Source organism: Lycium barbarum, chromosome 9 (genome assembly GCF_019175385.1).
Source record: "Lycium barbarum isolate Lr01 chromosome 9, ASM1917538v2, whole genome shotgun sequence".
In the NCBI taxonomy this organism is placed as follows: Eukaryota; Viridiplantae; Streptophyta; class Magnoliopsida; order Solanales; family Solanaceae; genus Lycium; species Lycium barbarum.
In genome coordinates, this window is record NC_083345.1 from 103802817 (window position 1) to 103828317 (window position 25501).

Sequence of the window (25501 nt, forward strand, 5' to 3'; positions counted from 1 at the left end):
TTAAGACTACACATGTAAGCAAATCTAAATGCTCATTGCTTGGCAAAAGAGCCTAAAAATTATGCTAGTCCTTTCTATTTGAAGCATGCTCCTAATTTTATTGTAAGCTTATGGGATTGGTTGCTGATTCAGTTTAATGAAACCTTCTATTTGAGAGTTCAGAAAAGAAAAAAGAAAAAGAAAAAAAAGGGGGGACCACATGTAAAATAGACTAGTTAGGCATGGAAAGGGGTGTCAATGGTATGATTTGATTGTATCAATTTTTTAGCTATTCTATTTGTAAAACCTTTAGCTACTATATGTAAAACATGGCGACTTCAAAATCAAGTATTTGTGCACTTCGCCCTGTATTTTTCTTCACTATCTTTTTGTTTCCCAATTGTTTGTCTCTGACTCCACATTTCTTGTGGTTAAACAAATTTTTCCTATCGAGGATTTGCTCAGACACAAAAATATTAAGGTGTTGTTCGATTGACAAGAATATCAAATATTGAGTTTGCAAAAAAAGAAATTTTAACTTTTGCAGACTCAGTTTTTTTTAGACCTTTTTTGCCAAACCATTTGTAAGATTTTCCGTAATTCCAAAAAATAAAAAAGAACAAACTTTTTCGAATTTTCTAGTGTCAAAACCAGCTTGTATGTACTCTGGGCTTTCGCAACGTGTAGTAAACTCATGCGACCACAGATGTCAAATAATGTTAAAACACTATTTGCATCCAATGTTTATATTAAACCAGTATAATTTAACATGATTAAGTGATTTATTTAATAAGGAAAATATACATGTCAATTAATCATAATTAAGTAACTCTTTATATTCAAAATGGCAGGCATATATTGGTTTGATACAGTCATATGGCATATAGTGCGAGTTAATTTTTTCCATTGAGTAAGTTGGTCTCACTTGTCGCTCATAAGTTTATTTTTCACAAACCTTGTGCAAGTATCCAGACAAAATCGTTGCAATCACTGGACACACTACTGTTGTGAAAAAACAAAACAACCCTTCTCTATGAAACCAAAAAAAGAGTTAACACAAAGGCAAAAAGAGAGTTTTTTTCCCATACTTTTCTGGAATAAAACTAGTACATGAATTTTGCACAACTTCTTCCACCAAAAGAGGAGATAAAATAGCTTCACTTTCACATTTCTTTTCCGTTACAGAAGTTTAAAAAGAAAAGGACATTATTAAACAAAACAAAACAACAACAAAAACGTATTTAAATTATTAATACTCCCCCAAGATACCACAACCAATAGTTTCCCTTTCACTACTTCTTCTCACTCCTCAAACGCAGACACCGGGAAAGCCTTAGAAATTCCAGTAGATGTAGCAAAAGTAATTTTCTGAAATTCGGGGTCCTGAATAGAAATATCAGAAATAGTAATCCAGATCAAAAGCTCTTTACTTTTTACCCCAGTAAGTTTCTTCATCTTTCTATCTTCAAGAAACGCCGTGACTTCATTATCATACCATACAAGCTTTCCTATTTTCTTGAACCGGTGTTCTTTTGCCTTCTTTTGTTTAAGCCAAACAAACCCCGTTTGTTTATTGTGGCCCACTTCGATGAGATCATCCAATGGGAGAAGACCTGTTGGTGAAAATACCACAAATTACGGTCAGAAAAATTAAATGAAACAATAAACAAACAAATAAATACTTCGGTAAGTGAGGTAGAACGTGAGAATGTGGTTACAAGATTTAAGTCTTAGTAGGGTAATTAGTAAGATGAGTTACACAACCACTTTCTTGTCAATATTTGACTTTAACCCAATCATCGCTGAAAAATTATAACGTGTAGACATATCCATTATTACATATCACAAATATATATAACATATTGAACATCCTTAATATATATATATATATATATATAATATATTACTTCTTCAAAATTTGAAGACTCTTGAAAACAATTCTGACTCTGCAACTCCATTAACATAACAAGACATAATGCATTGTTAATACTGTAATTTTAATATTTGAAATGCAATAAACACCAACAAGACCTTTTGGCATGTTGATTTGCTCGAGAAGTTGAAGAGATTTTTGCTTGCAGATTGTTGGGTCAGTGAAAACCTCTGCGTTTTCACGGTGATCTTGGGTTACTTGAGATGACATTTTCGTGAAAATGGGAAAGGGAATTGGATTGCTTTGGTTATGTGTGGAAGAGTGGAAATGAGTATAACGAAGGGAGTTGTTTTAGTGAGAGGATTATGGGGATTGATGCGTTTTTACAGGAGAAGTGAGGTGATCTTACGAAAATGCCCTTTTGAAAATAAGGTGTCTAGTGTAAGTTTAGCTAAATTATGAATGTTCATGATTTAGTTAAAAATCGAATAAAACTAATTATAAATCGATATATTTTTGGGGTTGAGTTAGATTAAATTTGATTTTAAATTTTTTAAAAATTAAAAATATTTGATTTTATTAAGAAAAAGTTGAAGAAATTAAATTAAACCGATAAATTCTATACACATTTTTAGAATTATGTGTGTGTGTATGTGTGTGTGTGGATTACTATAAATAAATTTTAAAATATGTCATATATATTTTCATCAAAAAATAATTATAAATTAGAATTCAACAATATTTAAGTGTAAAAATAACAAAAAGACTTATTTGCACTAATAGTTATTCTAATTTTCTTGAACCAATGCAAGTTTCATTTGCAAGTTTATTATGGGCTCTCACTTATCTATAGGTCTTAAAGTAGATTGAAATTTCTATGAAATGAACGAAGTTTAATTACTCCTATCTTTTTCTTTCTTAAGAATTGGCCATTTTTTTTGTGCCATAAGAAAGACAAAGATTCAGAATCTTTAACTTTAAAGATTCTAGTCTACGCTGAATATATCATAATTCGGAGTATTCACATTGAAAGCCTCCAATTCTAATTGAGCCACTGCATAGTTACAGGTATTTAACTTCCTCTGAGTGTATCTTAACGAAATGATATTATATTTACCTAATAAAAAATTTGTCACTTTACCTGTTTGTTTAGCGTCAAAATAATAGTAGATAAAGAAAGAAAGAGTATATATTTAACGTATGTCAACAACCGAACATTCAAATCAAACCGAACAAAAATCGATAATAACCAAACGGATAAATGTGCATTATATTTGATTTGATTTGGTTCAATAATGAAAAAATTAATTATATTGATTTGACTTTGGTTTTAACCAAAAATCAATCCAAATCAAATCGTGAACACCCCTAAATTTACGAGGACTTCTATCTGACGTACGGTATTCGTATTGAGGCGCTATTAACTTCGAATCCGCGCTGGAAAGTCCAACATTGAGGGTAAAGCCAGCCAGTGGATGAATCAGAAATTTTGTCAAGAATGTTCGGATTTTGAAGAAGTAATATATATTATATATATGTTAAGGTTGTTCAATATCTACGTAATACGTAATTAATTGATATGTCTACAAGGTATAATTTTTCGACGAAGGGTGTTCAATAGAACACCCTTGTTGGGTTGTGGCTCCGCCACTGGATAAATCACTTCCTGATAAAGGCGACTCCAGTATAAACTTTAGTCAATTACTCCAAAACCAATTTCAAAAACCAATTAAGTGATTCAACAATTAAACATTCACGACTTTGTTTTGGTTCTTAAAGTTCCTTTGAGGTATGTGTATATATATATATATATATATATATATATATATATATAAGAGAGGAAAGATATAGACATTCCCAACCTAGTTGTCATCTTTATAATCTAATTATTTACTAAGTGGTTTTATTGGGTACACCTTATGCATGGTCATTGATCAAATTTTAACCAAGTTATAAATAACAATGACGACGACATTTTTTAATTAGGTTTATGAACTTTGAGAAGTAACTTCCATTAAACTTCTCAATCAATATCAACAAAACATCTTGAATGCGCTCGCCCAAAGTATTTAAAGAAAATAAAGCTATTGATCAAAGTCGGCACTCCTTCGGGTTTGACCTTTTGTTCCATGAACATCTCCTTTAATAAATGATTCACGTTTATATTAAGTTCTTACATTGTACATTTATTGTACAGTAACTTATTTATATCTCAGTCGGGGTCTATTACCCGTTTTTGACCCGACTAAGCTAGATTAGCACTGGAAAGTCTCATTTTAGGGGTAAATCTTTTCCTACTAAAGTGACTAGTATATGGGGTGAAAAGTGCACCCGAGGTTAGTTCGCAAGACGGGATACTCAATGGGCCCAGAGGGTCTGTCCAGCTGGTCGGCCTCCACTCCCACCAACTCGCGTTACATCCACAGGACTGGGCAGAGTGCCACAGCATGTGTGCACGTTGGGCTTGTAATAACGTCACATCACCTTTACTATAGGGTTTGAAAAGTTGGGGATTGGCTTATATAAACTTAGCTTACGGTAGAAGGAAAGCATCTTTTTCTTCTTGAAGCTCTTGTAAACACCATTTTCTCTCTCTATAGGCTATACACACGAGATTACATGAGATTATTACTTTCTTATTTTTAGCTTCTTGAAGGACTTTTCATTATCTTTGTTTCTTACTAAGCTTTATCGAAGATCAATACCACTCCGGATGGGCTCATAAAAGAGTTCTCAGGATTGGATAAGTCCCACTTACCTTCAAACCCTATAAAAACAAATCTCTAATTGGTTTTCTAATTAAATCCGTTTTCACCAGAAAATAGTTTGGCGCCGTCTTTGGGGATAGACAGTTGTGGTGTGTCGTCCTGATCCATAGAAGAAGATCTTAAAAGACTCGCTTGGGTCTGGAATTTTTCTGATAAAAAACACATTATCATGCCTGAAACAACTAGCAGCACAACAGGGACCAGTTCCAGTAGGAGTAAGAGACCTGCAAGGCTCGCGGTCGAGGAACCAACTGACCTCTAACAGGGAAATTAACCCAGAGTTATATGAACAGGTAGAGAGGGAGGAGATAGCACCACCTCATGAGGAGGTCCACGACAAGATCCTGACTGAGGAAGACCATCCTGACCATTTGGCAGAAAGTAGGGAAAGCCTTCCCCGATGACGATATTTTGGAAAAAGGAAAAAGCGCCCTCATTCTAAGGTGGAGGGAATGTACAAAGCGGAAAACCCCTCATTGGAAGTAACTCTAGCAGCGGACCTGGTGTCGAATAGCGCAATGATGCGCATGGAGAAGCTCATAAATTCCATGGTTGGGGAACACTGGTCAGTCTCCCTATGAATAACCCGGACGTTATTAAGGCACCTGGGTTTCCCGGGATGATTGTAGAGCACAGACTTAGCAAGGATCACCAATCTAGAAAAGGAGCTCCATGACCGAATGAGTCAAATAACCGGGTCTCCCCTATTTTGTTGGGGGCAAGAGAAACGAAGTACGGAAAGATTTCATACAAGCTAAGCACAACTCTCGCACCCATCCCAAAGAAGTTCAAGATGCCGGATATACCCAAATATGATGGAACCACGGACCCGGAGGAACACATAACGACCTTTGAAGTGGCTATCACTACGCACGACCTCAAGCAACATAAGATCGAATCAGTCATGCTGAAAAAATTCTCTTTTACCTGAAAATTCTATTGACACTTTTGTTGATCTTGCAAATATGTCTGTGAAAGCTCATCCCGGAGTTCAAAGATTCGAGACGCACAAGAAGGATGTCTTTACTATAAAACAGAGGAACGACAACTCGCTCCGCAGCTACGTGGAAAGGATCCAATGGGAGAGGATGTTGTTACCTGCCATACCTGAAGACTGGGCCGCTGTGGCATTTACGGATGGTTTGAACACCAATGGTTCGGAGGCATCAAGAATATTGAAGGAAAACTTAAGAGAGCTCCCGGCCAAGTCCTGGAACGAGGTGAATAATAGGTACACGACTAAGATGAGCATAGAGGATGATCTCAGAACTAATGCCCGGATTGAACTAAGATATATGTCACATGGGAGGCCTACAAATGTCCTCCTCGCTAGGCAAAGAAATCAGAGGGTAGCGCAGGAATCCAAAGACCGCAATATGATCAAGGCCAACCCAGGAAAGTTAAGGAGATACCACCTAGAAAGTCATCAAACAATTCAGGCCGCCCGAGTGTGGCGTCATATAATTTCAATATGGAAGCTGGGGAACTGGTTATGGCAATGAAAAGGATGAAGGAAGCAAGGTTTTCGGTAGCAACGCGGTTTAACCCCAATAGGCGCGACGTATAGTTGTGGTGCTAGTTTCACACCCTCCCAGGACACTCAATCGAGGACTGTAAGCACCTGTGCTACGAAGTAGAAGACTTATTATGGAAGGGACACTTGAAGGAATTCTTAAGCAACCGATCTAAGTTCACTCGAGAGAAAGGGGTCGGGATTTTGCACGAACAGCAGATACCCTCGGGCATGATCAACATGGTCTTCGGGCAATAGCCCAAGAGCCCCACGATAGGAAATCTTCCCCTTCCAAAAAAGGGGAAGGGGCCACCCAAAGGACCGTGTTACATTTGATGTTGTGGAGGATAAAAACATCAGTGGTCAACACTCCGACTCACAAGTAATATCCCTCTAAATTTCTAATTTTAATGTTAAGTGTGTACATGTCGATCCAGGTAGCACTGTGAATGTAGTGCAACTCCGAGTTCTCAAGGAGATGCAGCTAATAGAGCAAGTGATCCCGATGGTCAAGATCCTGACCGAATTTAACTTGTCGAAAGAAACCACACGAGGGCAGATCGAGCTGGTTACGCATATGAAGGGGGTTTCCTAAGGCCTTATTCGACGTCCTAGAGGGAGAGATGCCTTTCAATCTGGTGATAGGGAGACCATGGTTGAACACTATAAGGGCAGTCCCCTCTACTTTCCACTAAGTCATGAAGTTCCCAACCCCTTAGGGGACAGCTGAAGTTTGGGGAGACCTAGAGCCAAGCCAAAGAAATACTGCCCTAATGACTGCTAAAGATGACCAAGGGGATAACGACTGTTAGCAATTATAGAACGCCGACCTCGGAGCTTAGGCCGTTGCTGGACATAAAGAATAATGGGTAAAAGACTCACCGATGAGGGTATGCAGGAGAGGATACCAAGAGGATTTCTTGCACCGAAAGAAGCAGACGCGGGAAGTATCACAACAGAAGATCTTGAACTCACCTCTTGCTGTCCAGGCCTACCAAAAGAAAAGGTTTTGATGTTACAAGCGTCCCTCCGAAATTGGCCACCTATAAGCTGAGTGTGAATTCGTATTATCAACCGATTAAGTAGAAAAGGCATCCGGTTTCAGCAAAGCGCAGTTAATTCGTTAAGGAGGAAGTAGCTCGGCTCATCAAGTAGAGAGCGGTTAGATAGGTGAAATACCCCGATTCGCTGGCTAACGTAGTGGTACTCGCTAAAAAATCTGACGGTTTTCGAATGTATTTAGATTTGAAATATTTAAATAATGCATTCTTGAAGAACTTGTACGCTATGCCCCACCTAGATAAGGTGGTTGATTCGCTGGCCGGGCACGAGTTGCTCAGCTTCCTGGACATGTTCTCAGGGTTCAAACAAATTCGGTTCGACCCTGCGGACCAGGAAAAGACTTCGTTTATCACAGAGCACGGGACCTATTACAATAATGTTATGCCCTTTGGTTAGAAAAATACAAGGACCACCTTCCATCAACTGACCCATCAGATGTTTCAACATCAGATAGATCGGAGTGTGGGAATTTATTTGGATGATATAACTGTTAAATCCTTGTAAACAGAGAGGAACATATAAGACATTTGTAGGAAGCATTCGATATTCTTCACTCCCATAACCTAAAGTTGAATCCAGAAAATGCGTCTTCGGGGTGGCCTCCGGCAAATTCTTGGGGTTCATCGTGTCCAACAGAGGCATCGAGACCAACCCGGATCACATCCGGGCCATCGAACAAATATTAAACATTCGACAGTGCCAAAAAAAAAAGTGAAGCAGTTAATTGGGAAACTCCATAAAATTTTTGCAAAATTCTTTTAGAGTATCACTGTAGGGGTGAAGGGTAAACACTGGGTAGCCTGGGAGAAAATATGCTATCCAAAAAAATGAGGGAGGGATTGGCTTTAGATCTTTGTTTGATATATCTAAAGCTCTTTTTCCTAAACTATTGGAACCCGAGAACCCCACCTTCTTTGTGGGGTTCTTATATGATCAACAAGTATTGTAAGAAGCTTCATCCAGTAATAGCTCAAGCAAAAGGGGCATCAAATATATGGAAGAAAATGGTTAAGGTTAGACAAAAGGTAGAACACAATATTTGGTAGCAGATTAGAGCAGGAAATTCTTGTTTCTGGTTTGACAATTGGGCAAAACAAGGGGCTTTGTATTTTATTATCCAAGATACTAATGAGGAAGAAATAGAAGTCAAGAATTTTATTGTTAATGGTCAGTGAGATATCCAAAAACTTAGAAACATGGTTCCTGATGAAATGGTAGAGCATATCAAGGAAAATATCAAACCAACCATACTACAAGTTGATACAGATAAGGCATGGTGGATGGGCCATTAAACAGGAAAATTCACAGTGAAGAGTGCATGGGAGGAGTTGAGACAGAAGCAGCAAAGATTAATACAGTATGATTTTATTTGGACAAAGGGTCTTCCAATAAAGATTAGTTTTTTTCTCTGGAGACTATAGAAGTGCAGGATGTCCACTGATGATAATATTAAGAAATTGCACATCCCCATTGTTTCCAGATGTTGGTGTTGCACTGAGTATAAGGAGGAAACCATGAGTCATCTTTTTCTAACTTCTCTAACAGCTTTCAAGCTTTGGAGAATGTTTGCTTCTTGTGCAGGTTGGAGAATAGAAGGCATGCAATTACAGCAGGTGAATACATCATGGTGGGTAGCTGAAGTACCTCCTAAACTGAAGGCAATATATACAGCCATTCCAGCTATCATATTGTGGGAAATTTGGAAGAGAAGGAACTCAATCAAGCATGGAGGCAATACTACTTATAATAGAATTCTATATCAGGTGCAATTGACAATGTATCAGTTAATCAAGGTGAAATATCCTTGGTTAACAAACATACCACCTGATTGGGCTTCTGTTATACAGTATTTGAGCTCTTACAAGGCTACTTTGCATTATTTTTTGGTGAAAGGGAGTTTTCCACAAGCAGGAACTGTCAATTGCAACACAGATGGGGCAAGTCAAGGTAATCCAGATGCAAGCTCCTATGGTTTTTGTGTCAGGAATGAAAGGAGAGATATGGTTTTTGCCAAGGCTGAACCACTGGGGATAACTATAAATATGTTTGCTGAAACAAGAGCAGTACAGGAAGGAGTGAAGTGGTGTCACCAAAATCAGGTTCAAAATGCAATCATTGAGACAGATTCACTGGTCTTTAAAAAGATCTTACAAGATGTTTGGAAGATACCGTGGGAGATTGCTGATATAGTTGAAGAACTGAAGTAGTTAATACAATAACTACACATTAATGTTGTACATATCTATAGAGAGGGTAATAAGATAGCTGATTTCTTGGCAAATCTGGCAATCACATAAGATCAAACACTGGTTTACTATCACTTTCAAGACCTTCCTCCTGATGGGAGGAGGATTTTGAACATGGACAAGTTGCAGGTTCCAGAATTAAGGATCAAGACAAGAAGAATTCATCAATAAGACAGCAACAGTACAGTGCAGCTAGATCATCAAATACAAAAGCTAGGAAATAAAATTTTTTCTTAAGTTCAGTAGTCTTTTGCCAAATTGTAAAGTTGTGAATGTGACTTTCATCTCAATCACAACTATGGCAACACATAGAGTAGCTAGTCTTTTCTTTAACAACATTTTTTCCTTTTCTTGTTTGACTTTGTTTTGGCTTTCTTTCTTTTCCACTTGTCAATTAAAGCCCAAATTTTGTTTTTAAAATAGTGGCCTCACTAGGAAGGTTTATATCAAGGTCGTCCGAACGCTGCCAGAAGTTCTTTAGTGTGTTAAAAAGGACTTCGAATGGACCCCGCAATGTCAGCAGGCTTTGAGAGATTTGAAAAAATACTTGTCAAATCTGCGCCTGCTCACAAGACCAGAGGTAGGAGATCCCCTGCTGATCTATTTAGCTATATCAGAAATCGTCGTAAGTGTTGTACTCATCCGAGAGGAAAAAGGTATGCAATCCCCTATCTGTTATACCGGTAAGGCCTTATCCGAAGCTAAGCTACGTTACCCGCACCTTAAATAACTAGCCCTATCCCTAGTGGTCGTGGCCCAAAACCTGAGGTCATGCTTCAAGTATCACCCAATTTGTGTGGTAACAACAATCCCTTTAAGAAACAGATTGCACAAACCCAAACTTTTGGGCAGGTTAGCAAGTTGGTCAATTAAAGCATGCGCGTATGATATCACTTATCCCAGACAACTATCAAGTCACAAGCTTTAGCGGATTTTGTTGCTAACTACAGTCGGGGCATGATGCCCTATGCCTAAGAGGAAGCAATCTGGGAATCAAAGACCGCTTCTGGAGAATAGGTCCTATATACAGATGGGGCCGCTAACACGAAGGGCACGGGGTTGGGAATTGTCTTGACCGCTCCTTTAGAGGCTACAGTTAGGAAAACCATTAAATATTTACCTTTAACTAACAATTAGGCCGAGTATGAGGTCACGATTGCAGGATTGGAGTTAGCTCGAGGGCTAGGGGCTAAAAATGTGGAACTAAAAAGTGATTCTCAGCTGATCATAAACCAGATCCTCAGCAAATACGAGGCCAAAGATGAGAAGATGCGGGAGTATTTAAACAAAGTCTTGATACTGCTATCCCGCTTTCAATAATGGAAAGCAACTCAAATCCCTCGAGAAATGAACGGGCAAGCTAATTCCTTGGAAAACTTGGGGTCTTCGACTGAGAAAGCGGAGGCAGGGTCGGATTCCATAGTCCATCTACTGCACTCCGCCTGGACCTAGGTCTGCACGAGGTGAACACCACCAGCCTGACATGAGACTGGTGGAATGACATCGTGAACTTCCTGCAGAGTGGGACTCTCCCTGAAGATACCAATCGTACGACCATAAGAGTCAAAGCTGCATGATATTGCATGAATAAAGAGGATTTATACCGAAGGTCGTACTTCGACCTACTGGCTAAGTGGCTGGGACCGACGGAAGCAGAGTATGTGATAAGGGAAATACGCGGAGGTAGCCGTGGGAATCATTCAGGGTATGAGTCACTAGTTCAGAAGATAGTAAGGGTTGGATACTATTGGTCACGGATGGACGAAGACGCTAAAGTTTTGTTAAAAAATGCGACAAATGTCAGCGACACTCTCCAATGATCCACAGGCCTACAGAATTGCTCCACTCAGTAACAACTCTGTGGCCCTTCTTGAAATAGGGAATGGATATCGTAGGACCAATGCCGGGGGCTAAGGGTAACATCAGGTTCCTGCTGGTAATGACATATTATTTTTCAAAATGGGTGGAGGCGAAGCCGTATAAAAAGATCCGAGAAAAGGAGGTAATAGACTTCATTTGGGATCAGACCATATGTAGGTTCGGGGTGCCAAAGGAAATCACATGCGATAATGGCCCTTAGTTCATGGGGGCAACGAAACCAAGTTCCTGGAAGGGTTGAAGATCAAGCGAATAGCCTCCTCCCGTACCACCCATGCACGAGTGGTTAGGCAGAGACCACTAACAAAATCTTGGTTTAAAATATTAAAAAGAAATTAGAAGATTCCAAAGGGAGATGGCCGGAGGAATTGCTCGAAGTACTATGGGCATACATGACCACTGCTAAAACCAGCACCAGGAAAACTCCATTTTCCCTGGTGTACGGGGCAGAAGCCCAGATACCCGTAGAAATCGAAAAACCCAACATTAGATACACCCAGACCATATAGGAATCCAACGGAGAAGCACTGACGGTTGTTGGCATCCAATTTTGTCCCACCTTTCCTCCGAAATATCTATTTACGCTTCTAATATTTTTGGCAACTTAAGAAATAATTATTTATATTTTACTATAATTATTAACTTTTATTAATACCGGCGTTTCATTATCCTGTTGTAGTCACTACTGTTATTATCTTTTATTTTTATTATTGTTACTACTACTACTACTACTACTATTATCATTATTATTATTATTATTATTATTATTATTATTATTATTATTATTATTATTATTATCATTATTACCAGTATTGTTATAATTTGCATTATAATCATTCCAGCATTTTTTCCATCCTATGCACAGGCATCGCATCTATTTTCACGCAATTAAATAATAGCGTTTATTTACTGTTGATTTTCAAAATATTATTGCACGGCTATTACGACGTCATATAATTTTATCTGAGCACTAATAATTACATATTTTTATATTAGGTAATATTTTAGCACATGTTAATATATAATTAATTAAAATAGGTCTTTTATTTAAATTTAGAAGCCAAACTATTTCTTTCATTTAGCCCATATTTTAATTCATCAACCCAATCCCATAAAACCAACCCACAAATCTTTTATCCGACCAGCCCAATCCGTATGAGGCCATTTTAATACCCAGCCCAACATTTGAAATCGACCCACCATTCATTAAATTTGCCTACCCGACCAGCCCACTTTTTATTCCCCAACCCAGCCCATTACCCGGTGACCCGACCCCAGTCTTGCAACAAATGAACCACTAGGGTTACGCTCCCTCACTTCACTCAGCGCCACACCCTCCCCCTTCTCTCTCTTCCTCCTCCCTCTCTCTCTCTCTCTCTTTTTCAAACCCTGGCAAACCCTAGATTCTCCCCCTATAAATAATCGTTTCTAGGTTCGTTTAGGAATAAGTCTTTTAGCCGCAAAAATTCCCCAAAAATTAAACACGTTTTTCAGCCGCAAAATCCCCCTAAACAAGGCATAAGTTTGAGCCGCCTGAAAATTCCCTAAAAAAAAATATAAAAGTTCTTTTAGCCGTCCCAAAATTCCCCTACAGAATACGAGTTCTTTAGTCACCTAAATTCCCTAAAAATATTAGTTTATTTTAGCAGTCGTAGTATTGTTTGATATCGAGTCAAAAATCTAAATCATTTTTTTTTCTATTTTTGCCCTTGGTCTCTGTTTGGATTCGAGTGTATACAAATTCGGGGTTCGTGGTGTTCGAAGTAGATAGAAGATTCGAGGCCTCACTTCGCTGCACCCGAAGAAGGTAATTTCTTTCCCTTTTAATTTCTGTAGCTTTTTTATTATTTAAGGGTTAATTATATGCTTAGTTTGAGTAATCGGCATGTTTTTAAACTTTAGCTAAATATGTGGTTAGTTGTATACCAGTTTTGGCGTCATGGGTTTTAGCTAATATTGCTAGTTTTAGAACTTTGTTGCTGGTCCTTGTATGGTTAGCGTGCACCTAGTTTATATTCCTGCTTTAAATATATGATTTGTAATCCTGCTAATTAGTCATCTTTTTAGATCTTAGCCATGTAACTGATTGGTATAATGAGGCAGCTATTAATATAATCAAATGTGTTCATGTTAAAGGTTAGTCCTGTTTGGGTCAAATATGCTTATTGATGAGTTCAAACATGTTTAAGGAGCCCTCAGTCCCTTTTTTTATATTGTCAATTAAAACTCTTTGATTTAAAGTAATTGATCACATGTTTTGGAGTAAGTTTGCTCATTGACTTAGTTTCATTTGCGGTTAGTTGGGATTAAATCAGATCTGTGGCGACCCAGTGTGGTTCCAATATGTGCTCATATTTAATCTACATGTCATTAATGCGTAGTTATGTTTGCTTAAGGTTCATGATGTTGTTAGGTCATACTGTACGCGTCGCATCATTTGCTTACACTATTTTTAAGAATTTGAACATATCATAATGCATGACCATTTACCTCTAACCGTTGTTGTCTAAACTGTTGACCTTGACTGTTGTATGCATCTCCTACTGCGCTGCTTCTTTGATTCTGGTGTGATTTTTATTATACCTGATTATCTAGTGTATAACATGCCTACTATGAACCCTCTAGGACAGTTGGTTGACTGTTTTGCTGAGTATGATAACCTTCTTGTAGATTACTTTCTTGTACATCTGGGAATTATATCTTAAATAGGTTAAACAAGTTAAAATCCATGCACTGTTGAGTCTAAATATTTTGTTAAGTTCAGTCTGCTGAAAATAACTCTGTATATCGGTCCAGTCTTGATCATTCCTTAAGTGTCTTAGATAATGAAGTTACTAGTTAATGATTCATTTTAGTGTAATCACACTTCTTTAGTTTAGTGACCTATTCTCATTCTTGTTGAGTGTTTCTTCTTGTTCATGGCTTTATTTAGGGGCCTTTAGGTCATTTTTGTGCTCCAAATTGTGTGTTTGAATTCTGGAAAATACACGAGTATGAGTTTTAAGTTTACCCTATTCCTTTGAGCCCTTCTTGTCTTTTTTTTTTTTTGTTGTTGTCTCTATCGCCCTGCAAACCACCATAGTGCTATTTTTTGAGTCGACTGCTACTGCTGTGCTGCTTATCTGCTTGGCTGTTATATTTGTTGTTTGGAACCATGGTTATGATGAGAGTGTTGTTAAGCCTAACTGCTACTGTTTCGATGTATCTACAATTGAGTTGCTGTGTTTAGCATAGTTGATTGGTTGGAATACTTTCAATACACTTATAAGTGTTTTAATTTTGTTAAGGCAGTGAGGTTGTATACCTATGTATCTTTGAAGTATGTTCATGAAAATACATTAATAGGGAGGTTAGATTGGTCATTATGGATCAAGCTCGAACCCTCCCCGGTGTTAGCCATGCCTGGGATTCATGAAATCCCTTGGAACTTGTGCAACATCGGGAAGACAGGGGCAAAAGCTTTCCTATATTAACCTTCTATACATCCTTATGAGTGTGTATACATGAGGTATACTTAAAATATACACAGAATGTATACAATCTACTGATCTGTTTTGAATTTATATGTTACATGTTTAACTTTATTCATTGATTAGATACTAATTCCTTTTCCTTTCATTTTATGCATGACCATCGCATACGAGTCCGAGGGACTCGTTCTGCTTCCGCATTCGGTGTTGGGCTAAAAGCCCAACGCAATCTTCTCGGGTCATCCCCATCAGTTCTGTCCGCAGCATATATACAAAAGAAAGAAACAAAATTTTGGGCCAAAGCCCAATAGAATGAACAGTTCGCAGCAGTTGGGCCCTAAAAAATGGGCCAGATCCATTTAATTTTTTTCCCCTCTATCTTATTTTTATTGTTGTGTATTTTTTATTTGCTTTGTATGACTAACATCTTATCTTATTTTATTTTCTTAACTTAGATGAATTCTAGTAAATTAGTGGGTTAGCTTTAGCATAACGGGTAGTTTAATTTAAGAGAGAAACTCACGATTAGCCCCATAGATTTCATTCCCTTTTTATGTTATAATTATTTATGGCATCTATAATATTTTTTATATATTAGAATAATTGATTTTCAAAATAGTATGACTACATATTTTTAGCTAAAAGAATCATAATTTATTCTCACTATCTTAAAGAATTCAAACGTAATGGATAGGCCAATATGAACTCAAGTATATGTTTGTAAACAATTATTTTTAAGATTTATCCAAATCGTGCGTATTTTTTAGTTAAGCATAGTTAATAAGAAATAATAAAAAGGATAAAGAAAACTCAAATTAGCTATTTTCGTATTTTGTTTATACTCCTAAAAATGCAAAATCAATTAATACCTCGCCAGTTGAGTTGTCTCAAAATATTTATTAAAACGCTGTACAAACCCACATCTTCTTCTACTTATATATTTTATGCAAATCTTATTTTAAATAGCATTTTTATTTAAAGCCTTAGCAACATTTATAAGTTTATGGCATTCGAAGTTTCCTTTTATGCAAATTATCATATTTTCTACAAGTTTCATTCTAAATAGCATTTTAGCCTTAGCAACATTTATAAGTTTTATTTTAAATTGAAGTCTCCTTTTATGAAAATTATTATATTTTCTATAAGTCTTATTCTAAATAGCATTTTTCATTTAAAGCCTTAGCAATATTTATAAGTATTATTTTAAATAGCATTATTACATTTTCCTTTAAAACCTTAGCAATATTTACAAGTCATTTTCTTAAATTTTAAATATTATATTTGCGTCTTTAGCCCTAATTAATTAACCTAAGTTTGACCGGATAACCGTAGTTAACGGATTCTAAAGGATGCCTAACCCCTTCCCTTAAGGATAATCTAGAACTCTTACCTAGAATCACGCTGATTAAGCAGACCATTAATAGAGGTTTAGTTTGACTTTGCCTTAGTTAATGTTTAGGTGTCCTAATTCACTAATAAACTAATTAGGTGGCGACTCCTTAAAATAAAACAAATAGGAATCACCAATATGTTGTACTCGTACTTTAACCCGTTTAAATGGGGCATAACAGCTTGGCGACTCTGCTGGGGACTTTAGGTTCTTAACCACAACAACTTAGGTTAATAATTAATTAATTGGACGTTTTGGGTGTTTTCATTATTTTGCCCTTATTTTTTGCTTTTATTGTTTTCTTATGTGCTTTAAGTGGCTATTTTATTATGTGAAATTTCTATGTTACTGCTTTCCTTAAACTGGCATTCCGTTCATATTTCCTCTATTTTTGGAAAACTCACACTATCACACGTACACGCGAGGTGTGTTTTGCGCACCCGCAATTTTTTTTCAAAAATCCAAAATTTTAGGAAAGATGGCATATGCGCGGGGTGTCCGAATTCCGGTGACCGCATAACCTTCTCACTCGAGTAGTCCACTTGGGAACCTTGTGTCTAGTAATGCCAAATCTTAGCAAACTTAAGATAGAGCTTTTCCACCAATTTTATTAAGTCATGCATGCATAAACCTTAGGTGGGTCGGTCCTAGGTATCGACTCCACAATTAGGAAACCTACCAAATCGTCGACGGGTTTTTTCATGACCCAACGACCGGCAAGCATATTATGTGTAACGTGATAGTGATAGAAGGATCCAAGCCTAATCTTGACATGTCGAGTTTGGAAAATCACTTCTTTTCTTTTTGTGTAGGATGGTTTCGTCCCCCAAATTCCCGAGATGTGGGCTCAAATGGCAAATATAAGGGAATGCGGGAGCAGGGCCTAGGCATTATCTTCAGTTCAGCCGCTAGCATGATAAAAAAAATAAAAAATTAGGCCAAGTTTTAGGATTGTCTTTACATTATACCATCTTTGATGTATTTTGGTTTATTGTCTCATTAATGCACTCGTTTTTATTTATTTCAATGAAATTTTGCCTTTTTATTTCCAAACTCAAGTGTCTCAAATTAAATGGCTTGGATCACTCTATCATAATCTCGAATATTTGGCGTCAGGCTTACCTCTGGCACAAGAGAGGTCCTGTGCATAATAGGTCGCGCTATGTTTGCTATGTTTCTCTTTTACTATGTGATTTCTTTGCTATGCAATATGTGCTTCTTTCAACGTTATTTTCCCAATGTTCACATTATTTTATTTTAAGCAGCAAGCATTCGCACTATACTGACGCAGTTTTCTTCATTTTTGAAGGTTTTATTTTATTTTGATTATCCCCCCAAAGGTTGATTCGTGTTGACTGCGAACTGGCAGACCACCCGTACTTCACAAGATCAAAAGCACGAGCATCCAACGATATGAATGATTCAGGGGCATCCAAACAGACTGCGAAATCTCACCAACCTATCCCTTACCCTCAACACTCCTCACCACGAACAAAGAACAAATGTGACAATTCCACCATCCTTTTCACCTGTCGACTCGCCCGCTCCTCAGCCCTCTCCCTCAAACCCTCCGCTTTACACTACCAATTCACCCCCCGTCCCACAACAAACTAGCCAGCAACAAACCATCTCACAACAAACCATTCCACCACCGATCCACCCGCAACAAACCACCCCGCAACAAACCAACATACAACAAACCATCCCGCAATAAAATGACCCGCAACAAGCCAACCCCCAGCAAATTAACTTCCAACAAGCCAACCCGCCACCTTTCCCCACTCCCTATATTCCTCAGCCTCCAGTTATCCAAACTACCCCACTTACCCAAAACTACCAAGCAACTCAACACATACCATTGGCACACACCACTAACCATAACATGTAGTATGTGCCACCGGCATATGTCGCAGAAGCTCAGCCTTTCACTACCCAGTTGCAGGCCGTGCAGCATCCAAAGGTTGACCCTTATAAACAAATGGAAAGGGAAGTCGGGGCGAGAGCAGACTAGAATGTAGCAAAAGAGCTTCGCTGTCTGAGAGAAGCAGTTAGAAACATCCAAACTAACAAAGGATGTGAAGGACTAGAGTACGAGGATCTGTGTATTCATCCTGACACCGAGTTGCCAGCTGGATATAAGGTACCCAAATTTGATATGTTTGATGGAAAAGGAAATCCTTGGGCTCACTTAAGATCGTACTACGATAAGCTTGTCGGAGTGGAAAAAGATGAGGCCATTTGAATGAAACTGTTTATAAGGAGTCTGACAGGAGAGGCGCTCGATTGGTACACATGCCAAGATCCGCAGAAATGGCACAGTTGGGGAGAAATGGCCCAAGAGTTCATGGATAGATTCGGTTCAACATTGAGACTGTCCCAAACCAATTCTACTTGATGAAATTAGAAAGGAAGCCGACAGAAACTTTCCAAGAGTACGCTATACGCTGGAGAGCAGAAGCCGCGAAAGTCCAGCCCCCAATGGCGGAGAGTGAGATGACGATGCTCTTTGTACAATCTTTAAAAGATGCCACATACTATGAAAGACTGTTAAGCGTCATCGGATAAAAGTTTTCTGAAGTCATCAGAATGGGAGACTTCATAGAAGAAGGAATCAAGACAGGAAGAGTTACAAATCTTGCAGCCTTGCAAGCAACAAGTAAGGCGATTCAATCATATTCAGCCAAGAAAAAGAGAGACGGAGTGTCCGCAGTCATAACCATCCAGGAACGAAGACCGAACCAAATGCTAACCTACCAATACCCTTCATCCCAGCCTTCATACTACAGCCAAGCCCCTCAGCCTTATTACCAACCACCACCCACTCCCCATCCTGTTTACCATACCCAACCAGCATATCACTCACCTCGAGCACCCGTCCATCAAAGCCCATCATAATACCAGCCAACCTACTCATCTCAACCCCAACACCAATCACCAAACCGTCCACAAAATACAGCCCGACCTCGCCCAAACTTAGAAAGAAAGCCAAACAAAACCTACACACCGTTAGCCGAACCCTTAGCCCAGTTGTATGAAAGATTAAGAACCGCAGAGATACTCCAACCAATTCAGTGAAGAGTTCTTAATCCCCTTCCTGGATGGTATGACGGGACTAAACGTTACGCGTATCACTCAGGAGTTACTGGACATGATACCGAAAATTTCTTTACTCTCAAGGACAAAATCGAAGCATTGATCAAAGAAGGGGCCATCCAGCTCAAAGGAGCTCCCCCGAATATAAACAACAATCCGCTGCCTAATCATGGCGATGCGAATGTTCACATGATTACCATTTGACGAGGATTGTAATTTGGAAGGGACTATCGTGCCGGTTATGAAAGAGGAGAAGGTTGAATCATCAGCTTGTGTTGCTCCAGTGATCACGGTCCAAATGAGGGCCCCATTTGAAGTGGAAGTGCTCACTCCAAGGCCTAGAATCTCGGCCTTAGTTTCTCAAGCACCTTCTTGCAACACCAAAGCAGTTCCCTGGAATTATCAGTCCGACGAAAGGGATAAAGCAAAGGGAAGATTGGTTGTGGAAACTGTTGCGGCCGGAATAACTAGATCTGGGCGGTGTTATGCCCCCGAGGAGGCAGCACGAGGATCACCAAGCAAAGAAAATGTCCAAAAGAAAGTTGTGACTGAGGCTGAGGTTCAAGAATTTTGGAGAAAAATGTCAACCAAAGAATATTCTGTTGTAGAACAACTAAAGAAAACACCTGCCCAGATTTCTTTATTGGCATTATTGATGAGTTCTGAAGCTCATAGGAACGCTTTAGGAAAGGTGCTGAGTGAAGCTTATGTTCCGGCTGAGACTTCCAGCGAGAAGTTTTCAGCCATGGTTGGAGAAGTCGTTGAAGCCCACAGAGTTTCGTTTCATAACAAGGCATTGAACATCATCGTCAAATGCAGAGACAAGTTTATATCTAAAGTATTGATTGATGGAGGTTCAGCTATGAACATATGACCTGTCACTACCCTCCGAGCCTTAGGCATTGATATCAGGAAACTTCGCGACAGCCAAGTGAAAGTCAAAGGTTTTGATGGAGCCCAAAGAGGTGTCGTGGGAGAGATTGACTTAGCCTTGGAGATCGGGCCCGTGGAGTTTACGGTGGAATTCCAAGTAATAGATATATCCGCTAGCTACAATCTGCTGATAGGAAGGCCATGGATTCACATGGCTGGTGCAGTCCCCTCTGCCCTGCATCAAAGTTTGAAATTTGTCTGGAACCAGCAAGAAGTTGTAATCCATGGAGAAGGCAGCAATTCAATCTATCCCGAAAGCTCAATTCCGGTTATCGAAAGTGTAGAAAGGCTGGATGGATCTGTCTTCCATATCAAAGAAACTATGTGTGCTGCTCAAACGGAAAGAATAAAATTGCCACAGATGCTTATGATGGTGGCGTGGGAAATGTTGAAAAATGGTTTCCAACCTGGTCGAGGTCTCGGGTTGAACTTGGATGGCATCGTGGAACCGATTCAGTTACCCGGGCAGAAGGATACTTTCGGTCTTGGATACGAGCCCACTCCTGAAGAGATTGCACTGGCTGGTCTCAAAAGAAGAAGTGACATTCCCTTGCCAAAGCCTGTTCCTCTCCTGAATCAGTCATTTCTCAAAGCATCCGCCACACAAGCATTAGAAGAAGAACCTGAAGACAGCCTTATGGAAGGTTTTAAAAATTTATTCATTGCCGAGGATGAAGCTAAATGCAACGTGGTTTTGGATGAATGCTCTGAAGGCCCGACTATCTGGGATGCTGAGCCTGGATACATTTTAAACAATTGGACTTGTACCCCGCCCCCGGTTCTCCGGGAGTCTTGGTAGACATTTTGTACTAAGTATTTGATGAAACAACACGGTTCAAAACTGAGGCCTGAATCGTGTTTATGATTTTGCTGTTTTGCCTCCAAACTTTTGAAAGCTCAAATGCCGAATTCAAGATATGCTTTTATTTATTATTCCATCTTTATTTAATTAATTTTTCTTTTATTTTTCAGCAATCAATTTAATAAATCTGCCGATACTGTGAATGTGACACGTAATGAAACAAGCGAACCCATAGTAAATGCCGAACAAGACTCTGAAGAATATGAAGAGGATATGCAACCTGAAGAGTTAACTAAGGATTTTGAACACTTTGAGAATAAGCCGAAATCGAATTTGGATGAAACAGAAACCATAAATTTGGGAGATTCAGAAACCGTAAAGGAAACAAGAATTAGCGTCTATTTAACCCCGTCACAAAGGGAAGAGTTGATCAACCTGTTGAGACAGTATATAGACATGTTCGCATGGTCCTATGATGATATGCCGGGTCTAAGCACAGACATTGTGTCGCATAAATTTCCTATTGATCCTTCTTGCCCTCCGGTAAAACAAAAGAAGAGAAACATTAAACCGGATTTTGAGTTTAAAGATTAAGGAAGAAGTTTCCAGGCAATTTGATGCAAAGGTCATTCGAGCCACAAGGTACCCCACTTGGCTAGCCAACATCGTGCCTGTACCAAAGAAGGATGGAAAAGTCAAGGTGTGCGTAGATTATCGGGATCTCAACAGGGCTCGTCCGAAAGATGACTTTCCCCTCCCGAATATCCACATACTCATTGATAACTGTGCGAAGCATGAGTTGCAGTCATTCGTCGATTGCTACGCAAGATATCACCAAATTCTAATGGATGAAGAAGATGCTGAGAAAACGGCATTCATCACACCTTGGGGAGTATACTATTATCGGGTGATGACTTTTGGGCTCAAGAACGCAGGCGCCAGCCATGACTACAATTTTTCATGATATGATCCACAAGGAGATCGAAGTCTATGTGGATGATATCATCATCAAGTCACGGAAAAGTTCAGATCACCTGACAGACTTGAAGAAATTCTTCGACAGGTTGAGACGCTACAACTTGAAGTTAAATCCCGCAAAATATGCATTCGGTGTTCCTGTTGGGAAGCTGTTGGGTTTTATTGTGAGCATAAGGGGTATAGAATTGGATCCGTCGAAGATAAAGGCCATTTAAGAATTGCCTGCCCCAAAGAGTCGAAAGGACGTGATGAGTTTCCTCAGTCGCCTCAACTACATCAGTCGGTTCATAGCACAATCGACGGTGATATGTGAGCCAATAATCAAGTTGTTGAGGAAAGATGTTGCTACCAAATGGACAGAAGATTGCCAAAAAGTTTTCGATAGAATCAAAGAGTAGTTGTCTAATCCGCCTATTTTGGTCCCTCCAAAAGCTGGAAGACCTTTGTTATTGTATTTGTCCGTGTCGGCGAATGCGTTTGGATGTGTGTTGGGACAACATGATGAAACGGGGAAGAAGGAGCAAGCAATATACTATTTGAGCAAGACGTTCACGCCTTACGAGGCGCGATATACTTTATTGGAGCACACCTGTTGTGCCTTGACTTGGGTTGCACAAAAGTTGAGACATTATCTATCTGCATATACTACTTATCTCATTTCAAGGATGGATCCACTCAAGTATATCTTCCAGAAGCCTATGCCTACTGGGAAGCTAGCCAAATGGCAAATTTTGCTAAGTGAGTTTGATATTGTATATGTTACCCAAAAGGCTGTCAAAGGGCAGGAAATAGCCGATCATCTTGCTGAAAATCCTGTAGATGAAGAATACATGCCCCTTAGGACTTATTTCCCTTATGATGAGGTGTTGTTTGTCGGAGAAGATATCGCAGAAGAATATCCAGGGTGGAGAATGTTTTTTGATAGGGCAGCAAATTCCAAAGGAGTCGGCATTGGAGCAGTCTTAATTTCAGAGTCAGGCCAGCATTATCCAATTTCAGCAAAGCTCAGGTTTTCGTGCACCAATAATATAGCAGAATATGAAGCTTGTATTCTTGGGCTCAGAATGGCCGTTGATATGAACATACAAGAACGTTTGGTTATAGGTGATTCTGACTTATTGGTTCATCCAGTGCAAGGCGAATGGACCACTAAGAATGTGAAGATACTTTCGTACCTGCATTGCGTGAAAGATCTGTGTAAGAGATTTATCAAGGTGGAATTCAAACATGTTCCAAGGACTCAAAATGAGTTCGCTGATTCTTTGGCAACCTTGTCCTCTATGATTCAGCACCCGGACAATCCTATCAAGGTGGATGTGCACGATCAGCAGGCGTACTGCTTCTATGTAGATGAAGAGCCTGATGGAGAACCTTGGTATTATGATATTAAGAAGTATCTCAAAACAGGAGACTATCTAGAAGGCATAACCAGTGTTCAGAAGAAAACACTTCGAAGGTTGGCAAACCATTTATTCCTAAGTGGAGAAATCCTTTATAGGAGGACTCCGGATTTGGGGCTGCTAAGGTGTGTTGATGCCAAAGAAGTGGTCAAGTTGATTGAAGAAGTGCATGGTGGTACATGTGGGCCCCACATGAATGGTTTTACTCTGGCTAAGAAAATTCTACGAGCAGGCTATTTCTGGATGACTATGGAGTCAGATTGCATTCATTTTGTGCAAAAGTGTCATCGATGTCAGATTCATGGCGATTTGATTCGAGTCCCACCTAATGAATTAAATGTGACAAGTTCTCCGTGGCCCTTCGCATCTTGGGGCATGGATGTCATTGGCCCTATCGAGCCAGCCGCATCAAATGGGCACAGGTTCATTTTGGTAGCCATCGACTACTTCACAAAGTGGGTAGAAGCATCTTCGCACAAGTAAGTGACAAAGAAAGTGGTGGCAGATTTTGTTCGCAACAACATCATTTGTCGATTCGGAATCCCGGAGTCGATTATAACAGATAATGGAGCTAATCTTAACAGTGATCTGATACGAGAGATTTGCGAAACGTTTAAGATTACCCACCGCAATTCCACTCCTTATCGACCTCAGATGAATGGAGCAGTTGAAGCAACCAACAAAAACATCAAGAGAATATTGCGGAAGATGATTGACAATTACAAACATTGGCACAAAAAATTGACGTTGGCCCTTCTCGGTTATCGCACCACTGTAAGGACTTCAACTAGGGAAACGCCTTATCTTTTGGTCTATGGGACAGAGGAGATGTTACCTGCAGAGGTAGAGATACCATCTTTGAGAATTATCCAAGAATATGAGTTGAGTGATGCTAAGTGGATACAAAACCGATATGAACAATTGATGCTCATTGATGAAAAGAGAATGAATGCAGTTTTTCATGGGCAACTTTATCAGAATAGAATGGCCAAAGCTTTCAATAAGAAGGTGAGGCCGAGGCAGTTCAAACCGGGGCAATTGGTATTAAAGCGCATAGTCCCATGCCAAGATGAAGCTAAGGGAAAATTTGCACCTAACTGGCAAGGGCCATACATGGTTCATCAAGTACTGACTGGAGGAGCATTAATTCTAGCAGAAGTGGATGGCGAAGTTTGGCCGAAAGCTATCAACGCAGTTGCTGTCAAGAGATACTACGTTTAGGAGCTTTTTATTTATCTTGTATGCAATATCTTGTAATGCCTTTCAATGTAATGAAGCTACGTTCCCTCGGCGGGATACGTAAGAAACCTATATCAGGTTTGGTCTTTTGAGATAAAAAATTCCAAAATTTCCATTTACTTGTAACATGAACTACGCCTGACCTGATTCCCGCGGTGGGATACGTAGGCAGCCTACATGGGCCTCGGTCACACTATTAGAAAATCTCAATTTACTTTGCTTGTGATTTGAACTACGCTTGACCTGATTCCCTTAGTGGGATACGTAGGCAGCCTCTATAAGGCTCGGTCTCGTCATTTGCAAAAGCTCAACATCCTCCTATACCAGAAACTGGGATAATTTTTAAGGGGCATCATCGCAAAACAATATCCTCCTATGCCAGTAACTGGGACAATTTTTAAGGGCATCATCGCAAGCGACATCGAGAAACATGAAAGAGCATATGGCCAACAGAGTCATCAGGCAAAAGGAAGACTTTGGAGAAAGGACGCTCGCTTTGTTTCACAATGTGTCACAGTTCCAAGTTCGGCAGAAATTGTTTATCACTATATACATATTTCACTATGAATATTTTCTTTTGAAATAATATGATTTTTCTTAATTAGATAATTTTATTAGTTGACCAAGACTTAGAAATAGGCGGAGGTTACAAGTCCAGACAAAGTTGGAAGCATGAAGCGTCAAGAGCCGGATCTTCAAAGTCAACGCGAATCAACCCCCCCCCCCCCCCCCCCCCCCAAAAAAAAAAAAACTTACAAATTTTCTTTGGATGCAGATTTCCAAGTTGCGGAAGCTAAAATATGTAATGTTTACAGCCTTGCAAGGATTGCGCGTCGAACGGTTTGAGCTTTCTTATAACAATTATGACTCTCAAATA

General features: G+C 39.3%; 1 protein-coding gene across 1 annotated transcript; it reads right to left on the reverse strand.

Moving 5' to 3' along the window:
- Positions 1-1038: 1038 nt before the first annotated feature.
- On the reverse strand, positions 1039-2217 carry LOC132611332 (uncharacterized). The gene is made up of 2 exons (XM_060325765.1): positions 2011-2217; positions 1039-1592 (listed from the first exon to the last, which is right to left on the reverse strand). Exons 1-2 carry the CDS (start codon positions 2120-2122, stop codon positions 1282-1284), a joined length of 423 nt encoding a protein of 140 aa, XP_060181748.1. The 5' UTR covers positions 2123-2217; the 3' UTR covers positions 1039-1281.
- Between the last annotated feature and the right edge of the window lie 23284 nt (positions 2218-25501).